Source organism: Macrobrachium nipponense, chromosome 7 (assembly GCF_015104395.2).
Source record: "Macrobrachium nipponense isolate FS-2020 chromosome 7, ASM1510439v2, whole genome shotgun sequence".
Classification (NCBI taxonomy): Eukaryota; Metazoa; Arthropoda; class Malacostraca; order Decapoda; family Palaemonidae; genus Macrobrachium; species Macrobrachium nipponense.
In genome coordinates this window covers 50,813,048-50,833,047 of record NC_061109.1, presented here as the reverse complement: position 1 = coordinate 50,833,047, position 20,000 = coordinate 50,813,048, and the positions used below count along the sequence as shown (strand labels likewise).

The 20,000-nt window shown below is 37.7% G+C and overlaps 1 protein-coding gene across 7 annotated transcripts in view; it reads left to right on the top strand.

Annotated features, from left to right (window-relative positions):
- Nucleotides 1-20,000, top strand: part of LOC135217350 (head-specific guanylate cyclase-like) — a 999,777-nt gene that overhangs the window by 812,175 nt on the left and 167,602 nt on the right. For all 7 annotated transcript variants that reach the window (XM_064253180.1, XM_064253181.1, XM_064253184.1 and 4 more), the window contains 2 exons: nt 893-1,506; nt 15,273-15,340. In XM_064253180.1, coding sequence (XP_064109250.1) covers nt 1,063-1,506; nt 15,273-15,340 — 512 coding nt within the window. In that variant the 5' untranslated portion in view covers nt 893-1,062. The remainder of the gene's footprint in view (nt 1-892; nt 1,507-15,272; nt 15,341-20,000) is intronic.

Here is a 20,000-nt window from a genome sequence, read left to right as displayed (position 1 = left end):
CTCGTGTCCGAAGTGTAGTCCGGACTATGTTGGGAAACTGTTGCATACCTGAGCTTTGCAACAGATGGCCAGTTCAACCTATTCCAAAATGACTACAAGGCTCCTTTCGAATTTCCACTCTTGAAAGTAGGTTTTAGTTATTCTTCTTACTATTGCATTACGGATTTTATTTGATACATAAAGAAATATAAAACATATTACAATGTTTTGTTTCTTTAATCCTCATATTACCCTTTATCATATATTAGCTGGCTCCTTACTTTTGTGTTAAATGTTTATATCTTAAATTGCCTTCACTGGTGGGCTTGATCCATGGATAATGTTCAACTTCTGCCCAATTAATAATAATAATAATAATAATAATAATAATAATAATATTATATATATATACATTTTTTTAAGTGTGTGTGTGTGTGTGTGTGTGTGTGTGTGTGTGTGTGTGGGTGGGTGGGTGGGTGGGTACAAACGTCGTGTGCGCGTGGCTTTTGAATATATGATCGGAAGCGTAAGAATTGCATTGCAGTCGTATTAAATGCCGACATTGTGTGCTATTTTTTCTCGGTCTATGAGTGCCCTCACTGTAATTAAATAATGAAATTAGAAATAACAATCCTGCTACTATGGCTACAAAAAATCGGATTGAATGCAATTCCCCTTCTCTTTATTTAGCCCTTTTTTCCAACAAAAGTGCTTTTTTTTTTTTTTTTTTTACGAAATCGTAAATTTTAGCTTGAAAAGAGCACTGATTGACAAAATGAGTTGGTGTTGTCGAAAACATATAGTGGTAGTATGCATGAATATGTTTGAGGTTTGAGATTTACTGGTAGGTAAAGTTAATCATCAGATATGTGAAAATAATGCTAAGTGTTCTTTGCTTTCTTTTTGCTTTCAGATAAACGTCAACAGCGCAGAGGCGTCTCGAAGTCAGAATTCCAGTTGGCCTCTCCTTTCCCCCGAAAGGTATTTCAAGCGGTGCTCTTTTGGCAAAGGCCGCTTTCCTTTCGGTACTTCCTCGTGACCATGGATGGAGAGTAAAGGTCATGTGAGGGGTCAACCTCTGTCATGGCCTGCCCCTTCAGTAGCACTCACGTGCCCGCCGTGGGTGCCGGTATTGAAGATGGCGGAGCCGTGCGGGCGGGCGCTTCAGGAAGCCGAGGCTGGGACAGAGGAGTGTCCGTGGAGGGAGGAACGAGTGGTCCAGTCGAAAGCCTAGGCACAGTGCAGGAGAGAGTCAGTTCTTACACGCGCATGACCCGATCGCCGTCGGCACCCGCTGCAGTGGCCCGCAAAATATCCGGAAGATGGTGCAAGTCTTCCAGGATGGATGGTGGGGTTGGGGCAGGAGCTGCACCGGGAGGAGTCAGGGGAGGGGCTTGGTCACGGTCTCAACCGATAGAGGACGACGAGCGGCCAATTCTGACCCCTTCCAGAGATCCCCCTCACCCTGATACGCCATTAAGCCTCCAAAACCTGACAGAGGCTGTGTGGACATTCATCACCATACCGGTAAGTGTCTCTGGTAGATCGATCGCTTGTGTGTTAGTAGTAGTATGACGAATTTCGTTGGATTATGTGTGCCATGTTTTTATTAATGCTTGAGATCACATAAATCTCAATATATTACTCATACTTGTCTCAAATATGCACTGGTGAGATATTTTCTTTTAAAGGTTTTGGAAATACAACTTCATTAAATCATTTATATTCTATGTCACATTTCTTTCATTCCACAACTTCCAGAGTGATTCATTCTTTGATGCCATCTATAGATGGCCAAAACCCGTGCTGTTGTCTTGGTGGACCCAGGTCTAAAGGTGCGTCCACACGGTCGAACAATTTCCGACGGACAAACATTGTTACCATATCATAGGCGAAGCAGGATGACGTCATAAGCGTTGCAACCATGGATGTAGATCTGGCAACGAACAGTGGTACCAGATGAAGTTGTATACCAATGTTTTTACTCTGCTCATAAAGCAAAGACCAACAGACAATTGTTAACTGGTAACAATTTTTGTCCGTCGGACATTGTTCGACCGTGTGGACGCATCTTAAACGTTCAAATTTCTGGTTCACACAGTGTTTCACCTATTGGCATGATAGCGCATCCTCAGTCTTATAGTTTTAAATTACCGGTTGGTCAAGCCACTGGTTTAGAGATCTGTAGAAATGATCAAAGGCAGTGAACGATCAAAGAATCCTTCAAATTCAAACCCCTTTTGGGTATTTAGATTATTCTCACTACTTACAAATCGAAAAGTCAAACAAACTAGTTAAAAGGGAATGGCTGTGCTGCATGCTAGCTGCAGGCACTGTCATAATTCTTAGCCTGACTTCTTGCAAACTTTTTTAAAAACGAAAAACTATAATTTTCTTCTTCGCTGAAACGGGAGCAACATTTGAATTCTGTTGTGCAAAGGAGTAATTGCCGTTCATATTTTTCGTTATGAAATCGAATATCATACAGTTGCTCGGTGCTAAAGAGTACTTTGAATCCAATAACTGTCATTAATTGCTAGTTTTTTCTAATTCCAAATTTGTCATTAGTCCTTTCAAGCGCCTCAGTGGCATGATCGATATGGTCTTGGCCTGCCACCGATTCTCGGCCATTCGTATTTCTGCTGATAGAAGTTCCCTCTCGACCTGGTTCGGAAGTCACGTAAAGCCATTGGTCCTTTTGCTGAATAACCACTGGTTCCATGCAACGTAAAAACACCACACAAACAAACAAACAAACAAAATTAGTCCTTTCAAATTACACTGGGTTACTTTCAACTAAACAAACACATAAGCACAGCTTTCATTAAACCGTTTCCTTACGTATTTTTCATCCTTTATTGTTGCTCTTAAGTAATTGTTTTAAATAATCTTGCTTACTTTTGACAACCAGGAATTGATTAATGTGTTTTTAGGAATTTTAAGAAATGAGTGATATTTAAGATAATTACCGACAGTTGGGTTCTTTGCTCCGTCTACGTTTTATGCCGTCTGGGCCTTTCCTTGCATAATTGTGAGTGAAGACTTTAGTTTGTTTCAAACTTATCTATAACAACATACTTGCATTTTTTAAGCTAGCATATGCATATACGTATATATGCGTGTATGTGAAATGCATATGTATGTTTTATGTGTATATTCATATATCTGTGTTAATATATGTGTATATTATATACATATATAAATACAGTATGTATATGTATATATACGATTATATAGTATATAAGTAAGTATATATAGATATATCTATTATGTATGTATACACATACTCATATATGTATATATATATATATATATATATATATATATATATATATATATATATATATATATACACGTATATATCACGAATAGGTCATACTTATATGTGTGTATGTCTGTATATATATATATATATATATATATATATATATATATATATATATATATTACTTAATATAGTCATTAATCTAATATGTAACTGTTATTTACTTTACCAAAGTATTGATTTTAGTGACACGCTTTTATCTCCTCCACTCTAATCTTGTAATAATTTCTCAGAAACCTGTATTTCGTCACTGTAGATGTTTCTAAGGCTTCTGAAGCTTTCTTCCTCAAGCCTATATTAGAGACGTCTCGTGCTTCGCTGTGATATATTTCTCAGCGTCGAATCGTCCGTCTGTGACGCTTTTTGTCTCCCGGATGATCCGACCTACTGTCATCTTTATTTTTCCGGTTAATAGCTCAGTCTTCGTCGTCTTAGCAAGTTATATATCCAACTCCTACTTCATGACTTTCCCTTTTATCAGTTAGTTTCACGTCTGTTGATAGCACACTTTGCTTGCAACAGGTAACAGTTTCATGCTGAGTTACTGGGTTTCAGAGTACTGTTCTTCAATCTTGTTGACGTTTTTTTTAAATCAAAATAGTGTGTCTGTGTAAGTGAGAAATAAAAAGGTAGTTATGTAAATGCACAATTTCGTCAACTTTAACTGCAGTGAAATTTTCCCCTCGCTTATCCCGAACACTCTGGTACTTATCTATGGCTCAGCCAACACTCGAGAACATTAATTCCTAAGAGGATTTAATATCAAGACCCAAAAAAAGGCTTTTTTTAAGCTTCCGCCTTGTGCAATCACAAATTTACTATATATACGTGTATATATATATATATATATATATATATATATATATATATATATATATATATATATATATATATATATATATATAGTAAGACATACACATATTTAGTAAGAGAGAGAGAGAGAGAGAAATAGAGAATAAGCCTCAATAAGTTGGCAGGTGTTCTTTGAAATATTTTGTTATTTTTGTTGTTTAAACTAATTTCGAACTCTAATGGAAAGCACCCAGTGGTTAGTAGGAGAATATGGGAAATTGTCCTTGTTTATATTTTTCTCGAGATATAACCAGGAACACTGGAAGAATTTAATAACAATTGACATGCACAGCAAGGAGAAGCCACCCTTCATTGTCATTATATCTTTATTATAAATTTCAATCAAATTCCCTTTTAGTATTGTAAGACTCTTATAAAGTATAATAACGGACTTTCGTCGAATCTGTTTCATAGCCAAAAAGCACAAGCTCCTTGCTATTTCTTGTTTTTTTTTTTTTATGCCGTTACTATACTACTTTTTGTCGTTTCCCCTCATGTATAAGACTTAAATTTCTTCTTTTCAGAAGAAATATTTACTGTGTTTATGAAGCTTGTGTTCTGTCACGTTGATCTACCACTGAACATCCATTGCACGACCAGTGTGTTAGAAGAGCCATTATTATGAGTATAAATATCTTTCCTTATGTAATGCTTATGATACCGAGTCATTCGAAAATCATTGACAAGAAAGCAACAGTCTAGTAAACTCAATTTAGAGAGATGGTCAGATCTTTCATAGAGACTCTTTAGAAGATTGTTATCTGAATCTGTAAGGAGATGAAAGAGTTTGCTACTGGCAGAGTTTTGAGAACTTGGTACGGAACTGAGAGAAAAAGGAAGCCTTCCTGGAGCAGCAATGGGCTTGACGTTCAGGCTGCTTTGCAGGTGATCTATGTTGTAGTCTGCAGAAATCAGGACTTATTTGCCTCCAGGGAGCGCAATGGCCCCGAAGAAGACAACGCAGGAAAGGATGTTGGTGACTTGTCCGGGATTCGCTTGCACTTTGTTCTGTTCAGTGCTTGCTACTTTCAAGGACCCATAAATATGATGGGTGGTAGAGGATTTTGGAATCAAGGAGCTAACTTTGATATAATGGAGGGATTGATTGCAAGAGGAGAGAGAGTCCACAGTGAATGATACCAAGAGAAAGGTCATGAGGGAAGCGGATTAACAACAAAGCGGTAAATGTTGGTGTGGATGGCGGTGGATGAACGGAAGGAATTTGTAAGAGCGTCAGTAAACTGAATTAATGATTATTGCGCTAAACATTTAATGCAAAATACCATACGAGGAATGGTTCTGCTCTTACTGTCACTTTATTACTAAAAAATTACATTAAAGCGCATGTTACGTTCAAGTTGCTAAAGGTCTGACATATAAAAGACCATGTACGTGCTTACAATTGCTCTCTCCACCGTTCTATTTCTGGTTCTATTTCTGGGTCTTGCGTAACTCCGATATGGAGGTTGTGTGTTTGTAATTTTCCGAGCTATTATCATTCAGTGTGACTGAGTGGTCTTGACATTTGACAATTCAATATCAGTTAATGTATTTACTCCTTTTCTCTTCAGAGGGAACAGCTCCAAAATGTGGCTGCCTTTCTGCCTTCCACTCCTTTGAGACTATTTTAGTATGGAGCTGTTGGCCCCATGTCTATTTCCAGCTCGTCTGCCACTTACTGTTTTGACTAACACTTCGTTTATAATCTACTGCTTAGGTCAACAGTGGATTATTGTTGTAACTGCCCAGATCACTGGTTTTTGCATGCAATTTTACCGAGGTTCTTCACTTTAAAACGAATATCCTTATCGTTAGATTATAATTAATTATATATATTATATATATATATATATATATATATAGATATTGTGTGTGTGTGTGTGTGTGTGTGTGTGTGTGTGTGTGTGTGAATACATATTATATATGTATATATATACATATATATATATATATATATATATATATATATATATATATATATATATATATGATTGTGTAATTCTGTTCATGTTCTTTTTCTTTTTCTTCGATATGAAGCTTTCTCTTCTAAGAGATCTGGTTCCAGGGGAAAACAAGAAAATGGCTAATGGTGCATTCATATTTTATCTGGTGGATCGGGGAAGAGCCCATGCACAGAAATTGTACGAGTTACTTTCAGTGCTATGAAGAGGACTCGGCACCAGTGTGTGTGTGGAACGCTTTCAAGCACACTGCACCATTACTCTCTCTATTTGGCCGCTCTTGCACCTCTGAATAATAAGGACCTGTCTTTCTAATACGCATTTTTCCTTTTTAAAGGGGTGACTCTCGATGATGTTCACTTACTTCTCATCACCAAGTCTTTGGCGATGAATTTGTAGGCCCAAAAATCATCTTCAACCTTTTAGCGACCCACAATTGTCACCTGACTGCAGGTGGAGAATGGATCTTCAGGGGACTTGTCCACGATGTTACCAACAGGCCGGGATTAATCTTAGAACTTTCATGATGTCTGAGTCGGAACATCAAGTACACATGTATATTGCACCTTTACATGAACTCAGAGTATTTCTTGTCTTTTCCTATATGGAAGCTATGTTGCTGACTAGAGGTATTTGCATCCTTTTTGAACAGTCTATTTGTAATTAGCAGATTGAATTATATTGACATACAAAACTTATTTGCTCATTTGGAAATTATGCTCTTTCGAGAAGTCATATTGAACGGAGCTAATGATGGTTAACAAAAAGACGTCTTTATTATCGTTATCCGCTGTACGGTCTTGATTGCGTCATGCATTCTGTTCAATATGCTGGAAGCCTTCTAAAATGAAGGGGCCTGTGTCTGCTTAGGAAGGTTGGCAAAGAAAATTCTCTTTGCGTCAATCAGTTGCCTGTAAGTGCAACTTTTCTTTGTGGAATATTGATGTTTGAACTATATTTTTCTCATACAGAGGTTAGTGTCATGAAGAAGTATATCTTAGTTTTACCAGACCACTGAGCTTATTAACAGCTCTCCTAGCGCTGGCCCGAAGGATTAGATATTTCTACGTGGCTAGGAATCAATTGGTCACCTAGCAACGGGACCTACAGCTTATTGTGGGATCCGAACCACACTATATCGAGAAAGGAATTTCTATCACCAGAAATAAATTCCTCTGATTCCGCGTTGGCCGCGCTGGATTCGAACTTCAGACCACCGGATTGGTAGCCGAGCTCGAAAACCACTATTCAAGCGAGGAACTTGTGTCATGAAGAGAATACAGAAAGATGTAAAGGATATGCAAAAGAAAACTAGAGCGAAAATCGTCCGATACGAAATGATATTGAAGCATCAAGTAAGTGAATAGTAAAATAGGCCACAGACCAGAAGAGGAAGGATGTGATGGAAACACGTGTCCTCATATTGCGTAGTCGGTAGCACTCGTTATGAGACACTTACAGGTGAAGTCCTGTGAAGGCAGAAATTGTTAGAAATGGAAATGATATTTTGATAAGTGCTCAACACATCCTTGGGAGCCCTCCTGCTGGTTGTGTTATTCCGCACCTACCATGTTTGATTTATCATTATTTTTTCGACAAGGATGAATTAAGGTGTACTTAGAGTATAAACGATTTAGCTTTTGGCACGGAATCCGTGTGCCTGCTCTGCCATCAAGGATGCAAAAGGCGTTTTCAGAGAAAAATGAATGAGTTCCTTCTTGATATTAGGTATTCGACCTTATAGTTTGATCATTCAGTTTAGAGGGACAGTTCAAATTTACAACGAAAAATTCTTCAGGAATTAAAAGTTTTTGACTTAGTCATGAGCACAAGCAAAGTCGGCTTTGGTAAAACAAATGGTAAGCATCGTATGCCTAAACCATGGATGAGGTTGACGTGGAATGGTTTCCTCCAGCTGTGATACTGTACGCAGTAGAGCCCTCATCGCTGGCTACATAATAATACAGAAATTATTAATCTTTTTCATACACGAAAGAGGTTTTTCAAAGCCTTCAGAGATCATTAGCCCCTTAAAAATCTTTGCTTAGTGGAGGTTCAAACCCCACCTCAAATGACGACTTATAACAATCCTAAAGAGGATTGAAGCTATCTGTCTTCCGTTATAGCCGAGTGAAATATAGTAGTTTTTAGAACTAGTAACGTTAAAGTAGGCAATACCTTACTCTAAAAGGATATAGGAGGAAAAGATGTACTTTGTGAAATTACCTAAAGTGAAATATTTCTTTATAAGAAGGAAAGTCTCATATTGTATAGTATTGGAAGACTCATTCGACCGGCTTTCCACTTCTCTACAGAATGATGTTTTCCAAACATTTCTTGAGAGATGTTGCAGATTAGGTATTTTGACAGACCTAGCATCAATTTGGTAATCAGCGTTGTAATTAACGAAAAAATACGAGTGCAATCATTCATTCCAGAACATTATCGTGAGTCATGCACATCTGATCTTCTAGTTTCTGTAAAAGAGAATTTATGAGATGCCTTGGTCTGCCCGTCCGCACTTTCTGTTCGCCCACAGATCTTAAAAGCTACTGAAGTTAGAGGGCAGAAAATTGGTATGTTGATCATCCTTCCTCCAATTATCAAACATAGCAAATTGCAGTCTCCTAACCTCAGTAGTTATTTTATTTAGGATTAAAGTTACCCATGTTCGTGGCTGAATGTTTCATGGGCCGCGGCTCATACAACATTATACGTTGTACAGAAAACTCGATTATGCCCATGAAACTTCGTCACATTTTTTACTTGTTTTAAATTAATGCGAAGCTTCTCGTTTCGAAACAGTCCATCTTATTATTGAATTTTCACTTTGTATTTATCATCTTGTTTCTGTTATTTCCAAAGGAGCTCATGTCTGTAATCAAATTTGCGGTTGTTTGAAGTGACTAAAACTATAATTAACTTTAAAAGATTCCTCATGTTGATCATTGCGTTGATTTGTAACCGATTAATCTTTAACCGCTTGAACATAACTTGTTTCTTTCTTCATTTATCTGTTTTCATCATTCATTTGCATAATAATAACCTTCTAATTGGAGAGTTAATTCCTTTGAGTGCTTATTCAAATGTCGCTTCACGTAGTGCCAGGAGGTGAGATTTAGCTGTAACATTATTGATCATTTCCCTTACATCGCCTTCGACAGATCGTCTGCATTGGTGGATAAATTTATTTGCTTAGCGTCATCTTCCTTATTTTTTCCTCATTCTGTTACGACGCTCTGTCTTTTTGATGTACTTGTGCAGAGCTGTGGTCGCCCTCCGCCTTCGGCTCCACACTTCTTTTATTCTATTGTCCGCAGAGCGCCATCATTTCTCAAGCTTTCTCTTCAGGAGGATTTGCAGTAATTTATGTTCTGAATCGTCCTTCGGAGTTTCCTATAATTCTTCAGGTCTTTTTTTCTTATTCTCTCTCAAGTCGTGAGGGCCCATTGTCAACTTCAATATGACTCATCCTTGCAATTGAGAAGTACCTTTAGTCCATTTTTTCATTATTTTTTTTTTTTACACTTTTCTCAGTAATTTTGATCATCAAAACTGTCAGAGGCACTTGCAAATAGATATGCAAAGTAGTGCGTCAATTTCTTTTCCAAGAAGCAAAGTTTGCAGGTTGAAACTTGAGAATCTCTCAGGATTGCCGAGGAAGTAAAAAATGAGAACAAACTGATCCATCGGCTGTTGATCTGCATAAAATGATTCCCAATGATCCCATCCAACACCCACGAAAATTCGCGCTCATACGTTTACTCATGCACAAAAATAAATGCATGTATTCTCTCAAACAAACATTGCCTGTTGGCATTTCATGATATTGCTTCCTGTGTTTTCCAGCACACAATATAAATTCAATCATTTCCGCCATTCATAATGTACACTGAAAAGAAAACTTCCGCTCCATTATTTTTATTTTTTTACTTTTATTTTTTACAAAATTGTTCGAATGATTTCTACGTTCTGAATATTAATGAATCACTTATCCATGACGTGGCTCTGAAACATTATCGTAAATAAATGAATATGAAAATGTCACTTTTCTCGCTCTGAACGGTCTTGGAAGTGGCAAGAAAATTCCGTTGCTTCCCGTTCCATTCCATGAAAGTACTCGTACATGCCCTTTAAACATTGTTTCCAAAGCTGCTTTTAAAAGTAGAGATGAAAGTCATGAAAACAATATCCTGGGTTAATTGTGGCCGCTCGTCATATCAAAAATTGCTCCGTTAATTTGGGGACAAACACCAACAATTATTTTTCTATTTTCTGCTTTTTCCTTTCAATGACTCGCTATGGCGTCACAGCACTTGGGGATTGTAAAAGAGAATGGCCTGATTGAGACGGTCCACATCTTGAGAAACAATTAGTACCTTGTTAAATTTTGAGGACAAATCATTGACTTAGCTAATTACGATTGTGGCTCGTGTCCCATACCAGTTTTCTCCAATTTTTTTTCTTTTTTTTTCTCTTTACATGCAACTTGTATATTTTTCACCTTTTAGAATAAGTAAAAGTAATCTGAAAAAATTAGCCGCCCTTACTTTATCCCCACCCCCCACACACAAATGGTCCTATTTTATTCAAAAGTAACAATATTTCCAGTAAGAAGTAAACCATCTAGTATTAAGGTTAATCTATGCACAAAATGCTTGGCAATTCATAATGATAAAGTTCATACATTAAGGTTTCATCTGCTCTTTCGCTTAAGCCATTCGCAACATTAACAGATTTTTCTTATCATTACTCCAATTTTCCCAGGTGATCATTACTGAAGGTTTATAAATTTTTTCCAAGCAAAAACCGGAAAAGCATAAGCAGAGTATTTTATGGCCAAAGATACTTTGCTCTTCACTGCCTTCGCGGAGATGGTAACTGCAAAGAAGATGCGTTATGATGTCAAGGAGGTAGTTTGTTGAAGTAGGGACCTGCTAGCTGTTACTGGGTTGTGATTCTGGTGATGTTCAGGGGAAAGCCAATATGACCCAGCTGTATGAAGAAATACTCGGAGATCTCTGTATAGACTGATTAGACAAACATTAGCCTCTATGAATCACCACGTGCGTTTACTGTAGCGAAGAGCAACATGACTGTGCAGATGTGTATTGGGAGAGAAAAAAGACATTGTGGGATCTTTAGGGCTGAGGGAGAAATATAAGAGAGGGGATAGGTTAGTCGAGTGATGTACGGGAAAGGATTATGTGATTCCTGATATATATATTTGTTTAACGCATCACCAAAGACCATTGGGTACATGGAGGAAGACCACAAGACATCAGAATGGACGCCAAATGTATTTTGTAACTATTAACACACAATTCAGAAGTAAAGCAATCCAAGTAAGAAATACTTTGATGTTAACTGTGACAGCGATCATCTACCAGTTGTAATAAATTTGTACTAAACCTAGAATAGCAAAGAAAAGGGGTAAATTGGTGAGAATATGTATGGATTCTCCTCTGACATATAAATGTTTTGGAATTAACGGGAAAAATAAGGTGCGGGATGAATGTGAAGGAAATAAAGGTCAAAATGATACAGCTGGAGAGAGAGAGAGAGAGAGAGAGAGAGGAGAGAGAGAGAGAGAGAGAGAGAGAGAGGGATATTCTTCCTAAGATGTCCGTGGGTGAGGAGGAATTAAAATCCAGGTAACAGAATGGGCAAATAAAGCAAAAGAAGTCGGAAGAAACAGAATGTGAAGAGATAGATAAAAAGAAAAGAAATCAGCAGAAGATAAATGAACAAATAAAATCTTTGAGGAAAAAATGGAAGACCGGTAATATAATATGGAAGGCTGATGGATCTGTGGCAACGAGGATGGATGTGTTGGAGATGCTGAGTGAGTATATAACAGATCGGCTTGAAGACGAGAGGAGGAGCAGCAGAGAATTATCACAGAATCATTTGAGGGTCCAGAAATAAAGGGAGAGGTCATAGAGAGATACCTAGAAAAAAAAACTTAGGTAAGGCTAGGCTGCACGCGGAGAGAGGGACATGGTCGAAGAAGAACTACCAGAGCAATTGGTGAGATCTTTGTTTGTCACTCCGTAAAGGAAGTGCTGAATATGTAGAGCTGTAATAAACACCGGAATATCAGATCTTGAGTCAGATTTCAAAAATAATTTTGGAGAATTAGGCAAGAGGAGGTGGGAGAACTGTTTAAATTCATGGGAGGAGCGGACAATAATAAAGGTTATTTTCGTATTAAGGATGCTATCAGAGAAAGCAGTGAAAGTGGATAAAGATATGCACGTGTATATAAGAAGGCTTTCAGTAGAGTGAAATACGTGAAGCTGTGAAATAGACTAGAATGAATAAATAGTCGAGATATTAGATTGACAGAAGATTTGTACCGGAAAAAAATAAATAGTAGGAACTGAAAAGGAACGGACTTGAATTGGTTTAAGTGAAATGTGGGTGATACGGAGCTCATGATATCCTGACTTATTCACTGCGCAGGGTGAGAGGTTTGGGTGGTGTGACAACGTTAAATATGCTCCTGATGCTACAAATAGCGGATTCAGAGGAAGAGCTGCGAAGGATGTCGCATAAGATGAATACAGCTGATAAGAAAAAAAAGACCAAATCTTAATGAGACAAAGTTATGTGTATAGCGATGGAAAAAGCCAGGACCTATTTATATAAGAATTTTATATATTCGGGTCAGAGACTAAACTAAAACCCCAATTTTTTTAACTTAAAAGCTGAATATCATAAGTGCATTGTTAAAGGAATTCAAGTGCTATAAGATTGGTAACGCAGAGAGGGCATGTAATGTAAAAGGAAGTTTATTAGAAAAATAGGCTAAGTGATTTCAGTACAGAGAAAGGAAAATGAACGTTGTTTGTTGGAAGTACCGTAAAGATGATGAGCTGGAAGATAATGGAAAAGAGACTGAAAGCAGCAGAAGTGTGGATGTAAAGAAAAGTGTGTTGATCGGGAACGGAAAGTAACAACATAGTTTTTGAGGAGAGTTCATATTTGACCTAAAACATCAATGGAAGGAGTAAAAATAGAATGGCCGAGAAAGCTATACGTGGGGGGAAGAAGAAATGGAAACAAATTCAAATTATTTGACGTTTATGGCTGCCTGCTTGTGAGGAGAAGCAGACGCCAGAGAAGGAGTTGAGATCTTCAAGTGAAACAAATCGCTCGTTATTGAGGAATGTTTTGCTCTTGACATCACATCAGATGCATCAAAACAAGAAGTTAAGAATGCAGTATTACAGTTTCAAAATTACTATATAAAGGAAATCTTACAAATAAAGCTTCGTCTCTCAGAAATTCAGAGTATCACAGAATGAGACGAAGGTAAATAATAAAACGCTGGGAGTGACAATCCCAGCAGATATAAATAGACTGAGAAGATCACTCCACGTGTAACCTTGCGACCAATAACGATGTCAGAAAATGTTACAAAAATCCAGTATTTCATTAAGGTATACTATATGCGTTTGACTTAGTAACATAAAATTTAATTAAAAACAGCTTACGGTTTTAATCTGGAATTTCTAACGTCCCCTGATATATAAATGTGATTTCATTAAAAGCTTCATTAACAGACAACTGCGACTGTCATTCTAAACTCTCTCAGTATTTCAGATAATGACTAGTTGTTACCTTCTGCTTTTAAAAGGAAGATAATTGTACAGACCTTTGTTTGAGATCACTGACGCTCACTTTGAACTTGTTTGAGATCACTGACGCTCACTTTGAAGTAGCCTTTGTCACAGTCTTTTCACCATCCCACTCAAAGTCTCCTCCAATTTCTGCTGAGTTGATACAATTCATCATTTATGAAGGAAATACTAAACAAGATTATTTATTTCCATCCCTTAACCTTTCGGAGATACGTTTATATATTGTCATTCGCTTCTTGTTTATTATTCTGTAAGACTGTCATGGTTGTATTGTTCGCCTTTGTGCAAGATTAAGGCCTCCTGTTGCGGAAAAGCCCCTTCTACTTTTTGCAATTTGCAGTGAATTTAACCTTACCATAATTCACCGTCATCTTCCGGAAAAAACTATTTTCGTTAGATTTAGCATATTTTATAGGGAATGTGACCAGCCTTATGAGAGCTGATACTCTGCTCAGTGGTCTGGTTAAACCATTATTTTGATAATAATATTACTGTGAATGTAACTGTATACGTGCAATCCTTTAACAAAAAAAAAAAAACAACAAAACATGTAAAACAGAATGGATATTTGCCCTGAAGTAATTCTTTCTAGTTCTATCCGAGTAAAAAAAAAAAAGAAAGAATGACAGATCCATAGTAACTGAAAATGAGATTTTAAAGAAAAAGTTATTGGTGAGCGCAGTAATTGAGAGATGCTCGTTTTGTATAGCTTTAAACCGTTTTTCGTTGCCATAATGCATAAGCAAGTATCCGAAAACTCGAATCCCTTTGCTTGCGTCCGTAAGTCTCTTTGATGTCAGGGTTATTGGTAAGGCTGGAATCAATCAAAACCACGGGTAAAACTGGAAAACAACTACATTTATTGGAAACTTGCATGCATATGAACCAGTTAGCGCTTTAAGCAATCATAGCAGTAAAGACAATGCAGGAAATCTGTATCTTCGATCCGCTGGATGCTGTGAAGCCTCGTGGACTCTCTACGACGGAGTTCATTGCAGCATTTAACGGATTACACAATCCTTATAAAATGGCGCTTTCCCACTCGCACAAGGACAATTAAATCGGAACTGGACACGTCACCACTGGATGCCATGTGGGGTAATGCAGACTGAACTCGATAAAAGAAGTTATCGATCCTGAGAGGGTCACACTTACTGGGAGGGGTCAGTGCAAATGGCCGGCGAGACTCGAGCATTTGATGCTGCTACCTCTCTCTCTCTCTCTCTCTCTCTCTCTCTCTCTCTCTCTCTCTCTCTCTCTCTCTCTCTCTCTCCTGAACACAGAACGGCATCACCGACAAAGAATGAAATGATTTCCAATATACATTCATTACATTGTGCCATTTTTGTTATTCAAATTAGAGGCAATATTGCGTTAGTTCCCATGAATTTAAGAATAGTTCCAACGAAATCAATAAAAACAGGTGTGATTTATTGACGTAGATATCTCTGTGTGTGTTATTTTGATCGATTCGTGTCCAAGCTAAGAAGGATTCCTTTCTCTCCGCAGGCTGACTATTTGCTTCTGGCCTTGGACGCATTACTGCTGACAGGAGACGTGGAGTGGAAGTCGCTAAGGTAAGTGTCTTCACGAGCTTCCTTTTGTTTAGTTCTTCCTGCGATGTTCATGTATTCACTGACTCATAGGACAAAGTCATTGAAACAATTCCCGATGATTTTTTTTAACATTTTACGCAAACCGTTATCTCTCCTCGATTATTTCCATATACTTCTGTGAACTCTTGATATTTTAGAACCACTTCGTAGTTAGTCAGCGCCTCAGTGGCGTGGTTGGTATGGTCTTGGCGTCCCACCTCGGTGGTCGCGAGTTCGATTCTCCTCCATTCCATTGAAGAGTAAGAGATGTGTATTTCTGGTGATAGAAGTTCACTCTCGACGTGGTTCGGAAGTCACGTAAAGCCATTGGTCCCGTTGCTGAATATCCAGTGCGTTCCATACAACGTAAAAACACAATACAAACAAACAAACAAACAAACAAACCACTTCGTAGTTACATCAGCTTGATATGCTCGCCTTCATAATCAGTTTTCTGGGCTTATTCATTTAATGCGTACATGAATATTTTCCCTTTCACCCATTTCATATCACTTTTATCTTCTTAAAAAGGAGTGTCTAGATATTAATATGCAGCGAATATTGTTGTATTGTTTATGGTCATGATATTCTCTTCATGTGAGCAACCTGAGCACCTAATTAATGCGCTGAAAAACTAAAGGACCCAGAGAGCCCTCGTCACTCGAGCACTTGACCTCTAATGACCTACTCTATCCATCTTTGATGGGTGGCTCCAGTCATACGGGTCATTTAACAGATAGCTTTAGGGCTGTTATTCTTGAAATACTTTACAGGTCTGTTCAGTATACGAGTTTTTGTAGTGCGTTCTTTCACAAAATCCATTCAAGTGATGAATGGGTATATTTATAAAAGTATTATTTACTTGTTTGGCATAAAAGACAAGGAAAAATTCAGGGTAAAAACAGACCACTGGGTGAAGCTAAACGCGCAATGAACAACAAAGTTAAAGAGTACATAACTAAAGCCTTAGAAATTGAATAGTGTAGCTTCAAAATAGTTGGATGCAGTGGATACCCTTCGGGAGGAAAACCTTGAATTTTCATTACAGGCAGCGGAAAATATCGTGTAAGATTAACGACGTTCAATTAGCTTTCTTAATTCGTTTTCATTGGGAGAAAATTGATATGAGCACCTCTTATTACAGGCGGGAAAGACAGGTAGGCTTTGGAAGAAAATTGGAATATTCTAAATTTATCCCTCCAGGTTAGAACTCGTTTTAAAAAGTAAATAAATAAAGAAATAGGATAAAATAGAAAAGTTTAAAAAGTATCCTAAAATATTGTCTATCCCCGGAAATTTATAAGAAAGTCCTGCTAGAAGATACTTGGCTGCGGCCAACAGAATTCGGCCCCTTTAGCTGATTGATCGTGGAGAGGTACTAAGTACAAGCTCTTGACAAGGACTGAACTGAGCCTTCATTGCAATTAATGCTACTGTTACTAATCTAATACTGAAGCTAGTTCCTATCTTGACTATGCAGTTCCAAATACAACCTTTACTACATATACCCTTATTATTACTACCGTTATTCGTCTCCGTCCTCCTTTTTCTTTGTTTCCCTATTCCGACGAAACTTGGTAAGCAGGTGCTTTGGTGGCCTTTTACTTTATATTCTTAGTGGTGTCATATTCTTGTACGATGACCGGTCAAAGGTGAAGGCAGGCTTGACTGAATTGTTCTTTAGATCTAAGAAACTCTGATGCTTCGAGGATGATGGTCTTCAAAAGCTTTGTCAGGACATGTGATCAATTCAGCTTGAGGAGACTGGAGTATCCCTGGCGCTTCCGTCCTGTTTTCTCCGTATTCGTTATTCGCTACTTTTCCCAGAAGTGTATTATAGTCTTAGAGCCGCATCTCTTTCACTTTCAAAATGTAGGCCATTGGTTGAGTGGGAGCGCAGTGTCACATAATGTCGACGTCGAATGATAGAATCATGATTATTGCTCATACTATTATGAGCATGATAAAAATGAAATGGCGTTATCGTGATTATTACTATTTCGAGCAGGTTCCTCGTTGGATGAGTGGGTTGTGTGCTCGCCTACCGATTCGGTAGTCGCGAGTTCGATTCTGCCAATGTGGAATCAGAGGAATTCATTTCTGGTGATTATAAATACATTTCTCGATATAATGTGGTTCGGATTCCACAATAAGCTGTAGGTTTCATTGCTAGGTAACCAATTGGTTCTTAGCCACGTAAAAGTTCCACGTTGGATGAATCGGTTGCGTGCTTGACTACCGATCTCAGGGTCAGAGTTCGATTCCCGGGTCTGCCAACGTGGAATCAGAGGAATTTATTTCTGGTGATAGAAATTCATTTTTCGATGTGGTTCGGATCCCACAACAAGCTGTAGGTCCCATTGCTAAGTAACCAATTGCTTCCTAGCCATGTAAAAATATTTAATCCTTTGGGCCAGCCCTAGGAGAGCTGTTAATTACGTCAGTGGTCTGGAAAAAGTAAGATATACTGAACTTTTTCTTAGCCATGTAGAAATATCTAATCCTTCGGGCCAGCCCTAGGAGAGCTGTTAATTAGCTCTCTGGTCTAGTTAAACTAAGATATACTTAAATTTTACTGTTACGACCTTAATGGCACGCTCTACTCTGCGCTGGAACCCGGCGCTGTCAGTCTGTCATGTCTCCTTTACCCTCCTGGTCCCCTACCTACCCCGCCCCCACTGAGGATCGACAAACAGGTTTGCAGTAGGGGGGCAGATGTGTCATGTCTCCCCTACCCTCCCGATTCCCTACCTACCCCGCCCTAACCCGGATTCTATCAACACAGATTATTGTTGTTGTCGTACTTTATCACTATATGTGTCCTGTAGGCAGTCAGACGGTTTCATTCATCATGCATGATATTCTATATAAGGGTGTTTGCATCCAAACTAACTGGACTGCTTATGAGCTGGGAATGTGTTTGCTACCAAAACACGAACAAAAAATGCATGAGTTTTTTCCCATGCTGAATGAATTGATAAAACAATTTTTGCTTGAGATTTACAAATGTTACTTCTGAATTAACAAGGAAAACATTGCTATCAGTAACGGCAACATGACCTTGCCAAATATTGCAGACTATATTCCTGTGTTGTTTTGTTGAACACAGGCCTATAATTGAACATGAATTACATGCGAATTATCTGCATTGAATTTGAATGGAGTGGAAAAAATGGCATTCATATTTCTCTTCCCATGTGTTTACAGGAATTCAAATGTTTAAAATTTTCTAAAGGCGCTCCTTCCCGGGAAAGGTCTTTTTATTACGGGGGAATTAATGCAGTGTACGCTTCTTTTCAGTCGAGGTTCAGTGAACGGCAGTATATTAATGAATTTGCACATTGCTACATTGGAACCCAACGGGAATAATCTGAGTGGAATTACGATATAAACTCTTTCCAAAAAGACCTGATTCGTGGTCGTGTTTGAAAGAGAAAGAGACGACATCGTAAAAATATTCCAATGCCGCATTGATTTATAATATATTATACCATATTTTGCTAAATCATTGAAGGCTGAGCAACCGATTTATGAAATATCGTGTCTTTTCTGCAGTTATAACGAATCACTACCCCTTCGGACTTTAAATATAAAAGGGCGGTGGGAAAGTTTATAGAGCAAAGGCTGTCCTATTTGAAAAAATATAATCGGGTTTCACCGATATTCAGCAGAGAGAGAGAGAGAGAGAGAGAGAGAGAGAGAGAGAGAGAGAGAGAGAGATGGCCGGGAAGGAAGTGAATGAAATACTATGTGTATATATATATATATATATATATATATATATATATATATATATATATATATATATATATATGTATATGTGTGTGTGTGTGTATGTGTGTGTGTATTATATATATATTATAATATATATATATATATAATATAAATATATATAACTATATATATATGTATATATATATATATATATATATATATATATATATACTATATTGACACACATATATATGTATTATATAGTATATATATATATATATATATATATATATATATATATATATATATATATATATATAGTATATAGGTAATGTATATATAAAGAGAGAGAGAGAGAGAGAGAGAGAGAGAAAGCTTAATACATTGTCTGTAGTAAGGCAATGAATATTGCCTGTTAACCAAAACCCTAAGAGAGCAAAGGTGTTAATGACTGTTTGACGTAAACAAGAGACGTCCTTACCATCATAAACCAACAAATGTTTGTGGTCGGAGGAATTGGAAACACTATTAACGCGATATTCTTCGTTCATCTGACTCCTTCCATGGATGAACCAGATTCTAAAAACAAATTTTCAAGGAGAGTAAGCTATTGACCTCATTCCTGTACTTATGGTCTCGTCAGTACAAAACTTTATAAGCAAGTGAATCTGAGAAGAGAAACAATATTGTTGAACGTAAATACTTACAGTCTAGACTTGAGAAGTGCGCTCAGGAAGGCGTAGGAAGAGAGGCTCTAGTCATGAGATGACGGACTTTGAGAAGCTGCGAGAGCTTTCGATGCAAAATATGCCGAAAAGTTATCCAATATTTTGTGTATGGGTGCGTATGATGAGCTTTCGCAGTTTTATTAGGAATCGGGGCTATGACAGGAGGTACAGAAAGTAAATAGAAACGTTGCTGTTTGACA